The sequence below is a fragment of the Rhopalosiphum padi genome, chromosome 1, assembly GCF_020882245.1.
Source record: "Rhopalosiphum padi isolate XX-2018 chromosome 1, ASM2088224v1, whole genome shotgun sequence".
In the NCBI taxonomy this organism is placed as follows: Eukaryota; Metazoa; Arthropoda; class Insecta; order Hemiptera; family Aphididae; genus Rhopalosiphum; species Rhopalosiphum padi.
The window spans coordinates 90,184,678-90,208,823 of record NC_083597.1 but is presented as its reverse complement, the minus strand read 5'-3'; the positions used below and the strand labels follow the sequence as shown (position 1 = coordinate 90,208,823).

The window sequence follows — 24,146 nt, the reverse complement described above, 5'->3', positions numbered from 1 at the left end:
GTGTATTAAAGTAATACATTATTTTTAGAATAGTATTTTTAGAATGTAGATAAATTTATATACTATTTAAGTATATAGTTTTATAAATTATTTACACTTGTTACAAAATAAATTATAAAAACCAAAAAACCAAAAGCCAATTTAACTAATAAATTATACAGTTTTGTTTCAAATTTTAAAAATAGATAGAAAATGTATTGGATCAATCGATGTGCTTTAAGTGCTTATGTTTTAAACAAAAATGTCGACAAACTTTAATTATTGAAAATCGATTTTATGGTGAAAATTTCATGTATTTGTAAGTAGGTATTCATAAATAATAATTATCTGCATTTGTACTCTAATACTATTTTTCACAGAGTATTTAAATACTTTTCGAAGTAAGTTTTTGCATCTATATTTGAATTAAATTTAAATAATTAAATAAAAGACGAAAGTGTCGTCAATGGGTGGTTTTTTCAATTAAATTGTTCAAGTTATTATTTTTTTTTTTTAGTTTTAGTTTATAGCTCATACTTCTATATTGTGCCTGCTGGTACAGTTTGTGTATTAATTATTAAAGAAAAATACTTGAATTATTTTAAAACACTGGTAGCAATGTACTTATATGTTACAGTCCTAATTATTGCCATTGCTCGAGCGTGGTACTTATGTTTTGATAATGACTAGTGATACGTAAAATCAAAAAATGTATAAATAGTTTCAGTTGCAGATACACCCTATCAATTAATGTTGTATGCCTTACAGCTGATGATTGAGAAAATCAAATGTCTATTGACTCACAGTTTTGAACAGCTTTCGGTAGTTGATTAAATGTAAATCAATTGGCTGTTGACTTACAGTTTCTGTGAAACATGACTTACTGTTTGTCCTTTATTATCGCCCAAAACGAATTTACAAACTTACACAGACTTCGGATTGCTTGAACGGCTAAAGACACGGGTTACACGTGCCGGAAAAGACGACGGGTAGTCATCGTCATCGTTCGACTGTTGAGTATTTTTATTTCCCCCGCAATACGAAACATCAGTTTATTTATTTTATAATCCAATTTTGTTTTGTCAATAACGAAATATCGATTATATTTTTATTATTATTATTATTATTCGTTAAGCGAATGATGGTTTGTTATTATAATCATGCACGACGTCATAATGTGAATTCATATAATAATCTTTTGTGCACAATGTTACAAGTTTTTCCACTTCTTCAAAATCCCAATATTTGTGGTTTTGCTACTGCGAACGAGACTATTGTTTTATTAATTGATTGTGGATATTAGTAGAATCGTTAATCATCGATGTTCAAATGCCAGAAATATTAAAAGAATGTAATTTAAAGTTATTAAATACTTGATGTAAACTATTAATGGGGTTTACATAAAGCCTCGACAATATTATATGGCAGTATACAATACAATATGTTTGTGACTCGACCGAGTAATAGTGTTCTAATGACGTTTACTCCTTTATTAAAACTTTTATAGACTGTTCAAAGGAACAATTTATTAAGAGTTTAACTTACGGAGTTTGTTGTTTCATCAAAGGGTTTGATACAATATTTTATACATGTTTTGAGTTTTTTTCAATTGGACCTTTAAAGTCGAATCCATTAACTTCGGTTCGATTTGTATTGTTTAATAATATTTAGTTCATTTAATGCGTATTTTGTTTGGAAAAATTCGTACCATTAATGTACACAAAAAATTTAAGACTGTAGCTGTTTAATATCGATTCATAAACCAATACATAATGAATAATGATGTATATTGTATATAATATAATATAATACGATGTAGAATAAAATATTTTCCAACACAAATGTGGTATACAGACACGTTTGATGTTAATCAAGTTAAAGCCAATCAAAAGTTTCCGATAAGATAAAATAATAATGACTTATACTCATATTATGCATATATAGTAGTGGTTCTCAGTTTTTTATGAATATTTTTCTAAAATTTTAAAATTAACTTTTCATGATCTTTATAAAAAAAAACCATAATGATTTTCATTTATTTATACTAAATATAACAAATCAATAACAAAATATGCAAGTTAATCTTTTTACAAATACTTTTTATAAAATAATAAGTATAAAATTAGAAATAACATAGGTAATAGATTGATCAGAAATTCTTATAATTTACAATTTACTATGAAAATTACATAATTAATAACTTCTTGGATGTTGAAGAATTTCCACGTGTTCTTAAATATTGGGATGAATATTAATTGAAAATGCACATTGCATGTTATCATCTAAAAATAAATGCGATTTCTATACTTTGATTAAATAATTATTGTTCTTTCTATAATCGGTCTAAGTATTATTTAATTGGAAATTTAGCTTTTTTTAAATGAGTATATTTTTTCACCAATATCGATTTTCGATTCTTCTTTTGCATTTCAATATAAATGATTAAACTTATTTAATCGTCTTAAAATATTATTTTAAAAAGCAATTTTTTCTACCAACGTTGAATTCATGACTTCGTTAGTCAGTGAGTGGTATTTTTTATGTTGTAGATAGCTTGGAAAGGCGGGTGTTTAGTTATTTGTTTTTCAAATTACCCATCAAATGATTAATAACGAGTAATAACTAATGTAAAAATTGTATTGAATAGATTATAAACGTTTGTAATATGTATTACGTGAAAAAATGTACATATTTAAAACACGTTTAGTCTTTTATATTTTTTCAATTTAATTTAATTACCAACTTTATTTGATGTTAATTGGCTTGTACGGTATTTCTTCATATGTGGTAAGTCCGAAAAACCTTTATAGCTATATTTAAATCGGATTTCGGTTACATTAGAACTATATGCATTTTAACGGTAAATTTAACTTTAACCGACAGAACCCAATTCAACTCTCCAAAACTATGATTAAATTTGATTAGTAAAGCGATCGAAATTAACTACGAGTTATAATTAAACCTAGATTAGTTAAATGTCAAGTAAACTGGCTATTGGTAAAATGGCCTTTAATGTTATTCCCGTGTTCCGTCCACTCATCGTATACCACTCAGTATCCATTATGGATAGGTACTTGTCTATTATATTCCAGTCGAGGGACGCTAGATTGTTTGTGTTATATAATAAATTTGGTACGAGAGGGGATATGAGTTTGTCCATTATAATACATAGGGCATAATATAGATATATATATACTATATGAATCGTAGTCAATGCTGCTAACCAAACTGTAAATTGTTCACTCAATATTTTTTTTTTATCTTCAATCATAATATCATCTATTATATTAATTAATACATAATATATTGTGTATCGCGTAAAATGTATGATGCAAGTATAAACTGTATTTAATCGTAAACGCTATTTTTTCAATATGAAATATAAATATCAATTTAAGAACAAAAGATACTCAAAATTATATGTTGAATATAATATTATAGTTATGATGTTCTCGCACATATGCATATGTATAATATATAAATCAACAATTACTATGGAGTATTTTATTTCGTATTTGCAATAAGTAATTGAACTACTTAATAATGTATTATATGTACATTTTAATAGTAAACGCCACTCTTCTATATCTAACTATATACTGATTTATTTGATTTATTTAATAAGAACAGCCGTACAGGTACTTTGTTCGATGATCGGGAGTTAATTTAGAATTTAAAACATTTTTAAATCACGTTAAATTATTGTGCTCATATAGTAAAACTGTATTAAGCCATTATTGGCGTCAAAGAGCAAAATTTGCAAGCTGCTCTCTCCCCATCCACACGAGTGGGATTATTAAGGGTAATCCCTCCGGATTAGAAAAGATGGCTCTATAATATATTTATTCAAAACAATAATTTTTATAATTATTTCACCCCAATTCTTTTTTTTTCCAATCTCCCTAGAAATCCTCTTATTTCTACTCATAAATTGAATATTGATAGATTAAAATATATTAATATCGAATACATCCATCATAAACGTACGTTATTACTATCAATAAATTGAACAGCAAGAACTAAAATATATATTATTATTAAATCACGGTATCTCTGTAAGTAACTGTGATAAGAATATAGATCCGTGCCTTGTTGCCATATATACCTAGTACTGATTATTGCTGTAAGCTACACGTAATTTAAGAGTTTTTTTTTTATTTATTATATAATTATTATTAATTAATAATATACATGGGCGCCCTTTTATTTCATTTAGCTGAAGCACCGCATAGCGTATGCTTCCCTCTCTTATTAACTAGGCAATGGTACATATAAATTTGTACACGCGTTAACTCAGCAGTTTACTTGTAAAATCCTGTATACATTTATAAAAAAACTGAATTAGTAGCATATATGTGTGCGGTATATATCTTATATTATTAAAACACATCGCTTTTACATGTACCCATTTAAATATTAAAAAACAAATAACATCATGCACAATAAACCACGTGAACTATGGTAGTAATATAATTACTACAACTTTATTATTTTGTGATCGATCTTATGTTATTCCGGCATACGCTAGAGAACTGTCGTATAGTATTATCGTAAACTGCTTGGTTAGGTGAGGGGGGGCAAAAATAAAACCCGTCCGTCGCGGTGAGGTAAAAAAAAAAAAAATAAATAAATTACGTCGTCAGCCGTGGTTAAGGGAAAGCAGAGCACCGCGCACGGGGGTGTGTCCGGTTAAGACGGATAGTTATAGATAGACATACGGATAGCAATATCATTGTACCACAACGACGACGTCGAGACCGTAAATAAGGATTTATACTTTTATCTTACGCGCGTCCGGAAATTGCAGTCTACACATTATCCGCATCAGATTCAGTTGCGCTATTGTTTAAGATATATTCTGTGCCGTGATAATATATTATTATTATTTTCACATATGTTATAACGCTCAACTATTACGCCAAAAATGTGTCGTGCCGATACCACTGAAAGTCTGAAACTGCACAATCGCATATCAAATTCTCGATATAAATATTATATATACTCGCAATATTAAAAAGATTGTTACGACAATCGCCCACTAAAACAAAACACTATTTACTACAGACATATATCGAATATTTTTGTATCTTTCTCTTTTGTTTTGTAGAATCAATACGCCCCGTAGTGCGATTAGAACTATTTTGTTTCTGACCCGTGTGCAGTATTATTTTTTTGCATTTGCTCTTTATTTACACTGTTGGTATATAAGAGCGTGTCGGACGTGGGACGACATGACGTAAAACGGTTTCCTTAAGGGTCCGAATATACTTTTTGGCCAACATTGACGTTTTGTTTCCGGAATTTTCCGTAGAGCCATCAACGCGTTTTAATGCGAGACACAAAATATTATTTTACGGTTAACGGTTTTATAAGTATAATCTTGTTTATTTTTTTTTTCGTGTTTTGGAAATTCGATTACTCATATATCTTATCGTGTTTACTGTTTATATTTCGGATACTGTTGTAGTGGCGGATCGAGTTCCTCTTCTCTAGCGTACCTTTCATATATATATATATATATATGTGTGTGTGCGTGTGTGTGTAATATGTATATTATATAGATGTATAATAATTTGCATTAAACGAACATGTGTTAAAATGTATGGACTACTGTGTTAAGCGTCATAAAAAAATATATTTATATTATTAAACGCAACCGTTTTAGTATTAAGTTACTGACACTTGTCTTTATGTAATAATATAAAATTCCATCGATGAAAATCGATATCGTAACTCCTCGCAAGAAATACTATATTATGCTACATAATATTATAATACATAGTGTATTTTACACATACTTAAGATATTTTCTAAGGTTAATAACTTAAGTATTATGCACAATAATAAGATATTTCTTATTTTAAAAACTTTTTAAATTGCACAAGCAGTAAACTATGTGGAATTACTCTGAACCATAATCTATACCATTAGCTACATGAGTATATTATATTTTATACCTACGTATAATAACTATCCTGAACATTTCTTTTGTACATAGTCTTTTTTATTTTCAATACATTTTTGTAAAGCAATTAATTCCAATATTTCATAATTAAGAATATCGTATTCTTTAATTTGGCATTATCGTAATACATTATTTTTATAGCAGTGTGATATTGAATTTATATTTTAGTTACAGTAATAAAACATCTAGCCCAGACTATAACTTTTTCGTTCTTTAGTGTTTAATTAATAATACCCAATTAGAAAAAGTGCCACCATCCAAACTTTACATTATTTCTATAATACTTGATAATTAATTTATTATACATACAAGATTTTGGCAACCGATTCCTAGCTAGTTCCGAAAAATTGAATTAATTTGAAAACACATCGTTTATATTTTGTATTTATTGACCTTAGAATATATAAGAATAAATAAAAATAAGCTCAAATTGTATTATATATCTGTACTTTACAATTTAGTTATGAAATTATCATTTTTTTTCTAAAGTAGAAAAATTATAAAGAAATTTTATACCTAATTAATTTAATTTTAGCTATAGTGCGTTATGAAAAACAATTGTGTTATTTAATATTAATATATACGTTCGAATTTATTTATTTTAACGAGAATTATAATTACTCTTGTGTTTTGGCAATTTTCCGTTTCGTTATCACTTTTTTCATAACTCTTAATTAAGTTACATCATCCTTGTCGAAGCACGTTAATTTTAAAAATAATGCATTAAACACAAAAACTGTTCATTAATTAAAAATAATATTATTACCTAATTATAATTGCTTGTACGGTGAAGTGAATCTAGCCAGAGAGATTGAAAATTGTCAATAAAATATCATATTATTTTAATAATTTAAATTACTTTTTCTTTATTTGTAATATATCAGATGCATTTGAAAAAACAATGGGTTCAAAAATCGTGGCGTTGTTTGCTTTTATGAATGAATCGGTTTTTTCTTATTTTTATTACTATTAACGAATTAAAAAACTGTCTAATCGCTGACAATTTCTTGTGACTATGCTTTCGTTATATTTTCGTGTACCTAACAACATCGCGTGCAGCACATAGCGTGTTATAATTTCGTTGATCACTAAAAAAAAAAAATAATAATAATAATAATATTTATGTATATTGCAATTTACGTTGTTTGAGTTTTTTTCCTCTGCTTTCCAAATTAGACGGGTAATTTGTAATTTTATGTAACACAATTAATGCCCCGGCATAAAAATATAATTTCCTTCCTTCTTACAAAACGTTAACAAACAATTTAGCAAAATAAAAAGATATAATATTGACGATTTTACCCTAAGGCTACATTTTAAAAACGTGACCATCAATATATGTTTTGTTAAATGAGTTATTAATAACAGTTACCTACATATTTTATATTAGCTAATAATAAAAAATGCGTTTCCTATTTAGGTACATGTGGTCATTGACGATTTTTTTTATCCAAACAAATTGTGCGGCTGTACAGCAATATCGACTTTTCTTATCAAGTGTGCTTAATATGAAAGGATTGAAATACATGAACGATTTACGCTAAAAACTTTTGAATTAGCTAAAGTATGTAGCGATTGGCAATAATTGGGTAACTGGTATAAATGTAATATATTAATATATACTATAAAACCAATGACTCAGCTGCCCCCACATTTCACTGAAAATTTAAAATTCGATTGAATTTTTAAAAAAATGTATTCTTTATTTACTTTTCTACATCCTACACCTTTATTTATATACCTTTTCTACCTCATTTAAAATAATAATTATATACCAATCGATCCTTGTGTGTATACATTTATTGGTATTTATTACATTGCACGTGTATAAAATACACTTAATTGTTGCTTTTCAAATTTTAGTTTAATAATGCAAAGTTGAATTACATGATACATATTTTAATTCAGAGAATTAAACGTTGTACAACGTAACCTCTCCATTGCCTAATAATGTGCTTATTACCAAATGCAAGACACTTTAATCTGTAGTTATCAATCAAAAGCCCGAGTGGTCGGGTTTATTTTTGATTAACTTGTTATTACCATTTAGGTACGTAGGTATGCTGCAACGATACTGCAATAATATTATATTATATGCGTATCGAATCAACTATCATTATAATAATATGTACCTATACACAGTATAATTCTAGTTAATTATTATCACATCTATATTATACTAAATCGGCTGTAATGGGCGGTTAGTATGTACACACACAGTAAGTACGATTGTTATCGTTTGCCATTACTCCGCCTGACGAGATTATATTTCTAATGTGATTATTATTGACAATTTAAATTTATATAAAACGAACCGACGATATGTGATCATATGCTTTTATACATAACATTGTGTATTGCGGTTGTTTTATCGTGTCGCACATTACTGTGAATGATTATAATATATTAGATTATAAGAAGAACGCAATTGGGTTGGACGACTTTCGCATTCGATAGGGACTGATGATGCTAATTTTCCATCAAAAACATAGTATTATAGCTCGTGATTGGAATTTATTATTTATTCAACGTTGCTATGATTGCGTTGAGAACGAATACGGAACGAGACATTCAAAAACCGTACTCGTCCTGACATTTCTATTCTATCTGGACGATTTTTTTTTCATCAATATTTTTAAGCATAACCGACAATTCTCTCTGTTATGTCACTGAATTCCTTTGAATGTATATTTAAACGTTCACTTTATAGACTATAATACGGCTAACACGTCGTATTAAATGCATTATTTTTTGATAAATATATATTATACAATATGATTTATCATTAGTATTACTTGTACTCGATTTGTGTATAATACAACTATTCAATTAAAATATATATTGCACTCATTTACACACATATGGTGTCCGGATATTAACTCATCGTCCTTTTATATGACTTAAATTATATATAATATTTTAAAATGTTTAAATCTGTTCACAGGACGTGATTGACGAGTATTTGGAAAGGTCAAAACGTCGAGGATCAGACTACAAAGAGATCGACGCGAAATGTCTGCGATGGCGGCCTCGTTCAGCAGCTCCTACCCCGGCCGGGCCCACGTGAAATGTACCTATTCGCAGTGAGTGGGTGTAAAATATTATTAGTATCATAATGCGTCGCTAAAAATACCATTTATTTATTATTATTATTATATTTTGGTGTTTCCATTATATAAACTAGGTATTGTTTAAAATATATTTATGTTAAAAATAAAAAATAAATAATTATAAATAATTATTTTGAGATTCACCAGATATTTCTTCGTTAGCTTCGATAAATGATAATACATAAATTTAAAATACAATTTAATAACCATTTACTACAAAATATATTTTACCAAACTCTAACATTGTCTTTTCTACGAAAATATTAATCAATATAAACAGTAGGTATAGACATTTTATAAATTAAATCAAAACGTCAGTATAAAGTTGTTCGATGAGTTTGGACTTTTGGAGTAGTAAAAGTAATAACACGACGACGCTGTTCTTCGAAATTTATAATACTACATGCCTACGCTTTCACTTGTATATAAAATTAATTAATTAATTAGCGATTTCCACCGTTGTTCTCGTCATTATGATACAAACATAAATATTATTATAACATTGCTTCGATGTTCACCTCATATCAAAAAAATAAAATAAAATTAATAAACAAAGTCATTAAGTTCTATCATGCTGTACGTTATAAAAATGCCTGCAGAGAAAAATGATCTTACTTGTACGCCGGATTATTAAATTTCATATTATACTACCTACAGGTTCTCTCTACAGTCTAATATAGTCGGTACTTTATTGTGTTGGCAAGAAAAATAAATTCGAGAAAAATGAGTTTGTAATTGAAATATAATATTCAACGTTTATCTAAATACAATATGTTGCGTTTACGTTTATGTTGATAGTTTTATCGTTTACGTATGAGTAACAAAAAAATAAAAACAAACAATTGTTTAGTGTGGTGTTGTAAAGTCACGTTTTACTAAACTTAATAACAACAAACTACCTAACTTTAGATTTATATATTTTATTCGTTTTAATGGATGCGTCTAGCTGCAATTGTTATTTGACTCTGTTGTGATGTATTGTCACAATACATTTGACCACCGTGTTTGTATAAGTATCTATTTTATAGTTGTAATTTTTTTTTCACTTAACATCTTTTATGATGTAAATGCATTAATATTTGGCAACGTTAGTGTGAAGTTATTTATCAAACTTATTTCGGTTGTATTCGTCTTTAAAATCAGGGCACATTTTGGCTAAACGTTGAATAGTTCAAGCGTGGTTAATTATTTAGTTTTTTCTTCCAACACTTAACCGTGCCAAATGTTGACAGATAAATCCCCAAAGTACACGATACAACAAAACTTTAGCTGATTTAACATTATGCTCGATTTAGTCTTTTTTTTTAATCAATCGGAAAACCGTAATATAATCCTTTTTGTCGCAAAAATAATAATAACACGTACCTATCCCTAAAATTATAATTATAAAACCACCATTCTACGCAAAATTCGTCCTCTGACTTGCACTACTTATTAACACTACGCAATTATATAGAAAAGCAATTATTTTGTAAAGACAGGAACATAATATTAAAGTGTAGAAAAGTTACTCGTGCGATATATCCGTGTATCGAATATAATGAAAAACGTGAATCGCTATTATAAATTATGTTATTACATAATTGCAGTTTTTTTTTTTTAATACCATAAAGTTATTATCATTAGGTATTATAAACTATAATGTAGAAATGCGTTGTGTGCGATCTGACCATCACCGTTGGGGGTGTACAGATAAATTTATAAAAGCATCTCCAAATGAAACATAGTTTATGTTATTACGTATATAATATACTCTATAATATTATAAATTGTATGAAAATAGTACACGAGAGTGGGTATTGTGTTGTGATCGACCATTATCGAAATACTAAAGGTTGCAGTTCGATCATTATATTATATACCCGATTTCAATATATACTATATACATATACGCGTCGTGGCTTCCGTTTTCTACCGCGCGTATTCGCGATTTGCACATTATAGGCCACCACATTTTCCCACACTTCCGGAATGGCTTTTAATATGATAAAATGGACAGAATATTTAATTGCGTCTCTTCTTATATTGTCATCGATTACAATGTGAAATCAAACGTGTTCGTTATTAAAGTTTTAAGCTAAAATTGTTTATGCACAACTAGCAACCAAAATATTTATAATATCTATAAAATAACTAAAATGTATCCCTTAAAAATGAAAAATATACACCAAAAAAAAAATGTTTCAAATTTTAAAAAACCGAACCGTTCCTTACAGTGGCTGAGTTGCTAAAAAATAAAATATGTAAAAATAAAAATAGATAAATATTATAAAGTATTTTTATTTCTGTATATTATAACGAACATGTAATCGGTATATTATATACATAATACATATGTATGTTAAAAAAATAAATACGAATTACCCGTTCAAATAAAAATAAAATATGTAAACTTTTTTAGAAAAACGTATAATAATGTGACTGAAATTGTCGATAATATAATACTCTATATTCAGTTAAAAACCCAAACATACATAAATATGCAGATTATATAATGATTATATTATATACGTGACAAAAAAAAAAAAAAATATGACAAATTGTGCATAACGAAATATTTTACGGAATATTTCGATTGAATAGAATGAGTTACTGCAGTATATTGCACATTTATATAGTATACTGCGTGGCCTACAGTCGGAATTGATGTACATTATTATAATCTACGCGACTACGCGGAAATGCGCATCGACTTCCGAGCCACTCTACGCACATAATAATATGTGCATGCATAATTGTGTACGAACTGCATCACTACGTCATCCCTCGAGGTTGGTCGGGGAGTTTGCCGCTGCATAATATTATACTGTGCAGGCGGTCGGGCGTTTTCGCGTTCGCGTTTTGACACTTGAGATTATAATTGCCGCGCGTGAATTGTGACGCGCGTACAGGTCGTATTATTATTATTTTCAAATTACACATCGCGCAACTCGAGTGCACTCGGTGAGGTAGAGGGCGGCACTACTCGCGTTACGGCGGTGGTTGCCTTTTGATTTTCAAGTCACATTTCGCGTTTCGGGACATCGGTCGAGGGGGACCGGAAACGTCGTAGCGCGTGGTGGGTCCGCCGAACCGGAAAAGGCGCCGCGAAACATCAAAAAAATTCGACAGCGCTCGTTCCTATTATTATAGGTTCGATCACCCGCTCACTTTATCGGGCGATTACTAACCGTTAACCGACACGCGTAGTATTGCATTGTAAACGATGCCAGGATGATAATGGTTTTACAGCGCAGTTTTGAAAAGAAAATTGTTTTTTCATTTTTATGATTTTTCGCTGTTAGCATTCTTTTGGGTATAGAATGGTTGCTCGCGTACGTCTCGTGAGTACTTTTGAATAGATTGGAAATCGTATCTAAATGGTACCTGTTTTGAAAAGATCTGTTTTCGATAAACTTGGTACTTGGTAGGTATGGGTACTAGTAATTTCCCCGATCATTTGAGGAAAAACTACCGTCGGTTGATAGTCTAGATCAAAAACGGGGTTCATTCTCGTATCGAAATCAAAATATCGAATTCACAACAAACACGCACATATACACGCATACATTTATATTATTACATTAAGAGGAGTACATTTATATATTTATTTATTTAACGAGTAAATAAGTTTGCATACACGTGTTTCTCTTTGTGTGTAAATTAAATCTGATACTGTCTATTTCAACGATGCACGTTATATATAATAATAATTATGTACTACAGGACTTACGAAGAATATAAAATGAAACCTAACCTTACCCATAGGATATATATCTGCAGATATATGTATATCATTATTACCATTTGATCATATGATATTATAAAATCATAAAAATAAAAATACAAAAATGTTTTCGTTACACTTATCATAGTTGAAACTGTTCTTGCCCCCGTGACCTCAGATGAAAATAATTGATAACATCACTGTTATCTTCGCCTGCATTCATTGGCACGATAAGTTAACATATTAAACATATTATATGCATGCTACCGATACGTGTGTTTTGGTCATAATTTACAAATGAATTATCGGTGCTTACGATCGTTCGATGATGTACTTTATTCTATGTAATTACATACAGTTTTAATACAACAATTAACCGTGTATTAAGTATATATTTATTCAATAAATTTGTATTGCTCTTCCGAAGTTTAATTTAAATACGTTAAGATTTTGAAAGTAAACCGTCGTCTTAACAATTTAAGAGACATGGGTGATTTTGTTTGAAAACAAAAGTTCGTATTGCCGTAGAATACTCCTTATATAATATATAATATTTATGTATTAAAAATAAAGGTTTTTTGAGAATACTATTTAATTTAAAAAATCAGTATTTGAATAAATATATATAAGGAGTGAGCATGCTAGATGAATTACCTTATATTTACACATAAAAATATGCATTTCAAGATTCAGTCACAGGCACATATAGTGTATGGTATGGCTTACAAAATTGTAACTGATTGTAACAGATGATCTCTGAAAAAAAATGAAAAAAATTATATTAATCATTCAGGCGGAGTTGTATGTGGTATATATATATATATTATATATAAATCAAATTATCCGTCGTTTGAATACTTTTTTTAATCAGCAAACCGTTTTTTGTGTTTTGGGTGTATCCGCACGCGTTTTCCGTTCTGTCGTGCGTCTCGTGTTTGGCTGCAAACGACATCAGAAAAAAGTTCCGTGTATCCACCACGACCGCCATAATTAAATCCCGTAGTTTCCGGCACAGATATTCATAACCGTCCGCGTGTGCACACGCTCGGTGAACTGTAATTTGTAAACTCTTGGCCGCCGCCGATCATCTCGAAATGCACGTTTTAACAACCACGCACGCCTGCCGCGGCTGTTGATGCAGATTATTTGGCCTGCTTCAGTGTTTATAAGAAATCCTTAAATCGTTTTCAATCCTGTGATCTATCGCCGATCGTGCAGAAAATAGTATTAAATAATATAATAACACTTAAACGACCACAAAACGATACGGTGCACCGCACACACTGGTTATTATTTATTCAGTCATTTTACAAGCATCTCTGGTATTCCAAATATTATTAAAATTGTCTAAATAAATAATTGATACACGTGGGACAGAACACATTCAACTATAACTTAAAAGTACCAACGAACACTGACAAATTACAACCAATGGGTATATGAGAGTATATCAACGAGAAACAGTTGTTCTTATTCGTATCTACAGATAGACACTCTTCTCATTTACATTTCTGTATAACTAACGATCCAAGAAACTTATAAGTGACTCTTATTTGCCGCAGACTGCAGTCCTAGCCGACATAAATGACCTAACAACATCAATATTCAATATTTAATTGGGTAGAGGTTTTCAACCCGCAGCCCACGTTGTTTTTATCTGAAGCCAACGAACATATTTTTAGCATAGTATGTTTATTAAAAATATGGCAATGAGATTTAAAAAATAATAATAATAGGTCGCACGTCGCCTAAAAAAGTCAAAGACTCCTAATCGAAGAAAGAAAATTTATAACGAACGTATACAAATAGGTTTTTAAAACGTTATTATATAATATAGTTTGATAAATAGTTATAATTTGCCTGCGAATAATAAAAAATTGCAAAATATTGTAACTAAATCAATATGCTTGGTTGTTTAAATCTAATTTCCAAAAAAAAAAATTAATAATAATAATTATTTTTATTTTTATTAAATTCCATCTAAAATAAGACAAATCGTCGGTTTTGGAAAAAAAAATCTGTTTTTTCGAATGTACTGAAAAACTAAGGACTGTGTCGAGAGCTGTTAAATGTACCAAACATGTGACTTTTCATCGTATCACCTCTCATTAAAATTCCCTAATAATAATTTATTCGGTCTTATAATATAGTAACACTCGAAGTAGCGAAACGTTATTATAATATTGCTAACTCGAGGGCGTTCGCTACGTCAAACGTCGCTCGTCGTTTATACCGCAAGAGTCGTCCCATTGATTTACCTAATACAAATTATAATAACGTATGTACATTATACGTACAATCGAAACTCTCGTTAATCTTACGTTGTTCGCACGGATACAGTCGGGTTAAAAGTGTAATAATTAACGCGAATACACACGACTCGAGTGTCAACGTTTTCAGGTGAGCGAGCAAGCGTGTAGTATTTTTATTGCGCCGTCGTCGGTAAGCCATAATAATAAACGTATATATACTCGTATAATAACGATTTTTGTCTCACATTTTCCGCGTATAGTTCGTACACTATATACACAGCGCCAGCAAAAGTCCTGTTATATAATATATATATTTATATATATATACAACTACTTGATATTATTTGTATATATATATATATATAAGATACATTTATTTGCTCTTTCGACCTAAGCTCACTTCTAAGACACGTTTACCAGCGAAACACATTCATTTCGTCGACCGAGTGTAGTCATGCGTATAAACATTTAAACATTATTATTTATTTATACATTTAGACATATAAACGTATATTAGACTGTAAAATATTAATTTATATATATATATATAGGTATCTGTGTATATATAATATATACAATATACATTTTCATGGAACTGATTGCTATGCGTGTATATCATATACCATAGCTCCTTTCAGTCGTGTCCTTTGATTAAGGGGAGACCCGTCGGGCATTAAACATTTGATTAGCTCGTCGCCGAAGCAATGCGCAAGATGAGTCTCTGCGATTGATATCATCGTCGCTGCAATCGCGTGCACGTGCACGTATATTATATATACCTATACAGACGACACTGCCGTGCAATAGTTATATAGGTATACTATTATAATATTATAATAGTATTGGTGGTAGTTGTACGTTCTATATATGTGCATAATATATTATACCCACCTAGACGGTTACGGTTTTTAATACGGATTGTTCGCCGTATTATATTCCTTTATTTAAATTATCATCGGTCCGTTACTGTTCGGTTAGTTAGTCGATCCAAATCCTTTTATTATACATCGTATTTTATAAGTATAGGTACACGCCGCCACAGTCTGCACGAAAATTGATTACACTCGTTTGATGTGCGTATATATTTGATCGAATTTATCAAAAACTGTGAAACGCGTTTACCTGTATTACACGAGGTGATTCACCAAGCATGATTACTCCCATTTTTTTTTTTCATTTAATAATGCACTTATTAGTTAAAGCGATAGCTAATATTTTCAAACAAAGTAAGTATTTACGACCATATCTTAAAATTATTGATATTTTTTACCACTTGAGAAATGTTTTATGTGGGCCAGTGACAATCGGCTAATCTCATAAATTAATTGATCAATTTAGACGAAAGTTATTTCAAAATAGAATCCTTGGAATTTTGAGGGTATTTTAAGCTTCAACCCATATCATATACATCACTATAAATTGCTCACTTGTGAATTTTGTTTTGGTTCACGAAAATTGAACAATAATTTTTTTGTTAATATGTATATTGTATATAGATATAAAAACCCACTCGGCCGATGTTTACGAAAGCTTCAGAGATATTTCTTAGAGGAGAGTTTGGAGAGTAAATTTGAATTACGTTAAAAAATATATTACGTGCTATGTTCATCTCGATCGGATTAGTTCACAGAGCGAGGTACAACTACGATACCAAATTTGACCGTGATCTGAGATACATTAAACCCGAGATACACCAATATAGCGTCGTGCCTTATGTTTGTTCATTTTTTATAGGGTAAAGTCGGGTTTCGGGTATACAGCTAGTATTACATAATATTTATACGTTGTTACGTTATCATAAATGTGTGCTTTGTTTATAAACGGTTAATACTTGAAAAACATTAAACTTTGCTGTTAGTTTATGGTGATAAATTTTTATAGGAATTTTATCATATTTTTTAATTCGTGATTACTATTATACTATTATTATAATATTAAAATATAGTCGTAAATACTCGTTTTGTGTTTAAAATATAATTAAAACGTAAATATTGTAGACATATCATTTTTTATGAAAACTTATGTACTTATAATTTGTGCTTGGAAAATATACAAATAAGAACATATTTTTAAATATCCTGAATCGTTTCGTTTAATTTCAATCTCTTTTTCAGTTTATATATTTCACTATTTCAGTCAGTCCTGGTAATTTTTATCATTATACTGAAGCATACATAAATATATGTTTTCTTTACCTATAATATTAAACCAATAAACGTATAAACGATAAGTACACTGCAGTAGTATTTTAAACCGTATTTGAACTTTTATATAAACAAAATCATGTAAAACAAATTTAATTAATTTCAAATAAATATATAATATTTTCTTTGCCTACCTACCGGATTTTATGGGTCAAGTATTTTATATTTTAAACTGATCTTCAATGTTAAACATATTACCTATTATTAAAGAAAATCTAATTATGTTAAATCTCGAGTAGTTGAACTACCCCAAAAGAAAATCTCCATTAAATACGAGCCTTGAATAAATAGTATTCCTTTGACTGACGATGTTCTTAATTTATAAATAATTAATTAATTTATAAATATTTAATGCATATTTTCATTAAAATTAATATTTAATTCTTTGCCTCGTTTAAAATAATTATATAAAGAAGGATAAGCCCTTATCGTTTGTAGTATAATAATTATCATTGAGTATAATGTACAGCTTCAGTTAAAAACCTACAGAGATATTATTATAGATATAGCCACTCAATATAGGTAGGTATTAATTCATAAATCGTATGAATATTAATGACAATCGCCGTTAATTTGTTTAAACATACATATGTTGTATTATGCGTATCTGTTTAAGAATAACATGCTGCATTGCGAATATAATAAACGTACATAATGCAATAACAGCTGAGTATATAATATACTACAGGTCAACGTTTGTTATATGATTGCTGTTTGATGATTAATTATATTTGAATATTAAATTGTTTGTTCCGACTCTCCTAGATATAATACTATAAATGTTTAATAATCTATACTTTCTTATTTTGAACACATAGCAGTCGGGTTTTATTTGTTTGGATTGAAGATTTTTTTTTTCTTGTCGATGATCGGTTAAAATTTCGAATAAAACGAATTAAAACATTCTCCTTAACGTCGAAACCACTCGTTATAGGCTCGGTTCACCGTATAGTTTTCTATTCGTTTCGTTCTTCTGTTTCAATCTTAAGTTTACTGACACTAATCGTCGTTTACTCGTATTATATAACATAATTGAATCTCTTTGATAAAAGTAGTATTTGAATATTTGTAAAAATGACAGATTAAAACTCAAATTATACCGAACTTTAGCTAATGATCTTTGTAAATTCAAAATGTTATTATTACAATTAATTTAACTGTTCATGTTCATCGTAGATATACCATATTTTGTATGTGCATTTATTTATTAATGCGCAAGTTGGCATTAGTATAGAAATAATAATTGGTTGTTAGGATATAATATTATATTGACTTACGGTTAATGGTAGAGGAATGGGAGCTATTACAATAGCCAAACTAGAAAATTAAATCGACACTTGTCCCGAAAGCAAATATAATAGGTATACTGCAGGATTGGCGTCGATGTTCTTAACGAACACAATATGATATTGTATAGGGCTCGTTTACGAAATATCAACACCAAATCTACAGACATTTACTATCATAATAAATCTAACGCTGTGACTCCCGTGCAATAAATATGATTTTTTTTTCCAATAACAAGATTTTTAAATACTTTTGTATGCCAGCTACAACTATAAGTATAGTTGATAATTACTAATTACACAAGCGTCTACAACTCGCGGGGGTCAAGCTGTTGCCCCCTCAGACTTTTTATCTATATACGTTAAAGATAGAAAAATAAGTTTAAATAAAAACATTGTTTTCAAAACTATTTTTTATATCCAGCAGTTCACGTTGTTTTAACTGTTCCTCAACTCTTTCAGTAACTCCATGTTTAACAAAAAGAACTTTTCATGCTCTACGTAAAGTAAAATCTCGGACGAGAAATAATATTGGTGATATAGTCACCTAGTATAAATTATTTAAAAGTGTAGTATGTTAAACTCCATAAGTCCGAGCTAATAGCAGCAATTATAAACGGATTTGAACTTCTATCTCGTTCAATAGCACTGTTAGTCATTAAAGTTTTTTTTTTTAAATAAAAATATCAATTACATTAAAAAAATTGTTTTCGTCAAGTTCGTATTAAATACTATATTATGTAATAATATTTAAAGTTTTAATTTGTTAACTATTCAAGTTTTTAACAAGACTGTTATTTTAATTTATTATTACAATTTAATACTTACATTAATGGGACATAAGTATATTTGAATAATAAATGAGCCAAGAAAACTTTAAATCATTTTAGTTGTTTTTCTGTCAGTTCATTATTATGAATAAATTTATTTAAAAAAAATTATTATATTAAAAGTATATAAATATTATGCATAACGAAACTTGGTTGAACACCCTCAATCCCCTAAAAAAAATTCCTGTGGACGCTTTTAGGTATTTTGTGTACTATCTATAAATGTATTTATCCAATGAATCGAGAATTCAACGATAATATTATAACAATATGTAAATCAAAACTAACTCTGCGCATACTAATTACTAAATTGGTTGTTGACGATTTTGTAAAATATATAACTAATCCAAATATGTTTTTGGATTATACATTTGTGTATAAATTAATTTTTATTTCGTAAAATAAATTGCAACAACAATATGCTGTAAACTAAATCGAAATGAACGTTTAAACAGAAGTTGTATTTCAAAAATAAAACAAAGAAAAACGACAATCTTAGCATAATTTCGTACAACGTCTACACCGCGCTTTCATTGGTGAGATCGCGGGAATTATATTGTACCTACTATTATATATTAATATATTATAAATTATAATATTATTACTATGATTAAAAATATTATATTATAAGTGATGTATGAGCAGACTGCGTATTCAAATAATTATGAACACATTGTCATAACATAATATCATAGCGGTGATCGTGACCAAGCACATATTTTTTATTCTTTAACGTGTATCCGGCCGAAACAGAGGTCATGTCAATCAACACCGTATCCTTTATTCGAATAATTTAAGAGCAAACGGCTAACTTAAAGTCGTCTCGGTATTTTATTCTATTCGGGTTTTTAATTCGCATATATTGGCGTAAGTAAGCTAGCATAACGAAGACGTTAGTTTCAGACGGTCGTATATTATATATATATATGTGTGTGTGTGTAATATCATGCGCATAAATATTTACTGCAGTGTGGGTAATGGGAAAGAGTTTCGTAACTTGGAACCGTCTCCCTTTTATATATAAATAAAATAAAAAAAAAAAAGATCGACTAAAATTCTGTTAGGATAGGTTTTTTATCTTCAAGAAAGTCGTACGAAAGTTCTCGTCCCGTTTTTATTTAGATGACGTTTAAAAATGATTAGCTTCAAATGTATTTTGTATTGTTATTTGTCCGAATCCAATTTAAAACTACTATATATTAACTACCCAATGTATATGTATACTCCATACGTACACCATTGACTGTATTGATCGAAAACAATATGGTACGCCATTTAATATCCGAGAGACCACAAAAGGAATCTTAGTAACCGTTTAAACACTTCTTACACACGCGGTTAGTTTAAAACCACCAGTTTTATTAGTTTTTATCTAATAATTTTCCCCGGTTACTACTGCTACAGTTAGTACTACCCATATTTTATTATTATTATTTTGAAAATATGTACCTTCAATTATCTGTTTTGATTTGTATTCAACTTTTATATTTTGATCAGCCCGTGTTGGACTAGGTCGCTGATAATTTTTTTAATTAGTGCCAATTATCTTCTTTTTTTAAAAATATTTTTATTGCATGTCTACAAAATATGTTTAGCTAATTACTCAAAAGTAAAATACCTAATTGCAAAATGGCAGGCGCTAGGTCAAGGCCCCTACAAATTTATAACACACGAATGAAACGAAACCGTTTTGCATAATAATGTATTACAATAGTTAGATATAGTTTATCGAGGTTATTTTGATATTTAGTTTATTTAAAAATATTACATACACCGTGTACCGACACCTAAGTAATGTATTTTTTTTTTTATTTAAAAGACCTAAAGTCGTTTTCTTTTTAACCTAGATTAAAAATATTCTACTTACGGAGGACCTATACATACATATTGTTAGCGGGTAGCTACAATTTATCAACTAGTTTACAGTGGTGCACACTGAGTTTTTTTCGTAGGAGGTTGTGCTGATATTAGAAGAAAGAGACATACTGTAGAAAAACATTTTCATAGAGGAAGACATTTTGGATGCTGGGTTGTGTGACCCTTTAAACTTTTTCGTGTAATGTGTATCACTGCAAATAAATAATGTATACCTGTTGTAAGAACGTTATTCAATCACAAACTCCGTCGTATATATGGTACCTAACTGACATTTCGCTGTATTCGCGTGTAATAAATATACTAATAGTATACTTAGGTATCGGTTTTAATTAAAACATATTTGGCGGTAAAAAAAAACCATAAATAATTATACATTAATATGGCTTGATTTATATTTGAATATTTTAGTTGTCACCGTGTGTCGATAAGTAAATGGGTTTTTTTATTATTCAAATCTGCTCAAGTTTTCTAAGAGTAAAATATCAAGATGATTAAAATCGATAAAATGCACATATCAATTTAAGTATATTGCCGTGTAATCTTTATGTCGATCGTTTTATTTAGGATTTTTTCTAAAATTGAGTTAGCGGACGCCTTTATTTAAAAAAAATTCGCAAAGAACCTATAGCAATTGGAACACCTCTATAAACTTATCTACTTATCCAACGTCAAAATGTTCGCGTGATGTTATTCGGCTGTATATACTAATAATATTTTTCGTGTATTACATTTATATGAGTGTGACTGCAACGTTAAAGTAATATTTTTATTTTTATTTTTTCAGAAAATTACGCCTAGACACTCGCCGTGTTCCAGTATTGTTTCCGGAAACAAGATGTTCCGGTATGGCGAGACAGTCGGTTCGGAGAGGCAATTAAGTTTTCCAGGCGAAAAAATCAATTTTTACTCCTCTAATTTAATTATTATTATTATTATTTTACCTATATACGAAGGAAGATTCAACGGCACAATGAATAGTTAAGCCGATATCGTCATTATTGGCATCGATCCCAATAAGCGCGTCCCCTCAGCCCGAGGCTGTTAACGTGCGATAAAATAGCACGCGTTTTTCACAATTACAAAATGTGATAACGACCGGGCAAGGAAAAGGACGGACGTCGTTCCGATGGGTCGGGCCGTGTTTGGAACGACAACGACGATGTGGACTAAACGAGAGCGCATTTATTTTATAATAATAATATACTTCGTTCTCGGCACGACGTTCCCCCTTTCTGCTCGCCATCGGAAAGTGCTCCGTATATATAATCCCATGTTATGTTTCTCTCTGGTCTCATTAATCGATTTCGGTTTTTTTTTTTTATTTTTATTATTTTTACTTTTTTTCATCGCCCTGATAATAATAAAACTTAAGGTATTTTGTTTTTTTTTTCCCCCCCGTTTTTAAATCGTATACATAATATTACACGACGCTCCTATTATAAACGTGTCGATTTACATATTATAATATTATACGCCAACTCTCTTACCCCGTTTCACTCATACCCACACAATACTATAATAATAATAATAATATAAATATATATAGCTGGTGCGTCCACCCTTGCGCTATGTTTTCGCTAAGCCCTTAAAACTGGTACGATTACAGACACACGCATAATATAATATAATATAATATAATATATATGAATGTATATAGGTACCTATACCGCGCGATATTATTGTAACCGTGTCCATCTATACATTTCGACCGCAGCCCTAGTAAGTATTATGGTCGCCTCCCCCTCCCCCATCCCATATTCACCACTGCCGTATCCTGAATATATAAGTATAACCCGTGAACGCGGTGTAGAGAAATATTATGTTCAAATCGTTTGGTCGAAGCTCAGAAGTGTATTTTTTTCCGTTAATATCATTTACTAATTACTATTATTACAATAATCATCTCTCTCTTATTTTTTTTTCTTGTTATTTACCTACATTTAGGACATTAGCGATAAGTAAATGGGTTTTTTTATTATTATCATTTTTATTATTCAAATCTGTTTAAGTTTTTTAAGGGTCAAATATAATGATAATTAAAATCGACAAAATGTATATATTATTATTATAAGTATATTTTATAAGAAATTGTTCACGCTTGTCAAATACTTTAGCGTAAAACGAGAAATTATTCCTCGAACATAATTTTATTCCATTTCGTCTTTAAAAATAAAAGCTAACAAACAAAATGTTATAGACATTACTGTAAAAAAAAAAAAAATATATTCATACAATTATGTTTATTTCGCAACATCTACCTGTTTTATTATTATTTTACTTATGTAAATATTTTGTTTGTTAATTTTTACTTGTATATAATAAAGATTTTTTTTTTTTTTTTTAATATTATGACCTACATTAACAATTGTTACGAATAAATTTATACTTTTTAAAATCAAATCGCATTATATTTTCAGAAAACCATCATCGCCAACCCGCTTAACAAACAATGTTTGAATATCATAATGCCCAACGCGTCGTTTTGTTTCGCGTCACGTAATTACGATGACGTCTCAACAGCACTTACGTATCAAATTATTATACTCACTTATAATTGATGTAGCACAAATCTGTAGTACAATTGGTGTTATTGTGTTATAATTAGCACTGCCGCGGCCCGGCGGGGAGAATATTACGAGACGACACCTCGATAAGTAGTTGGACGGAGGAGAGGGTGAGGGGGTCTTATATTTAGAAAGTTAAGGATCCAATATTATATTCAGTGCCACATAGCGTGTTGTTTCTATTCAAAAGCATAGCATTTGGACTGAAGTTTCGGTCGTCTCTGATGGAACGTGAAACTCTCGGAAGCCGCCCGGCTACGTCCTGCAAGTATGTACAGACTGTAAACTTTTGAAATTTCCGCGAAATAATAATTATTATTATTTATAATACTATACGGACGAAACGTAATATATTATTATTATTATTATTAT

General features: G+C 29.5%; 1 protein-coding gene across 2 annotated transcripts in view; it reads left to right on the top strand.

Moving 5' to 3' along the window:
• The window catches only part of LOC132931266 (histone acetyltransferase KAT7), a 90,668-nt gene extending 67,058 nt beyond the window's left edge, over positions 1–23,610 (top strand). The window contains exons 11-12 of one of the 2 annotated variants that reach the window (XM_060997354.1): positions 8,889–9,027; positions 21,995–23,610. In XM_060997354.1, coding sequence (XP_060853337.1) covers positions 8,889–9,011 — 123 coding nt within the window. In that variant the 3' untranslated portion in view covers positions 9,012–9,027; positions 21,995–23,610. Of the gene's footprint in view, positions 1–8,888; positions 9,032–21,994 lie in introns of both variants that reach the window. The other variant, XM_060997357.1, reaches the window with a different exon arrangement.
• The last annotated feature ends 536 nt before the right edge of the window (positions 23,611–24,146 follow it).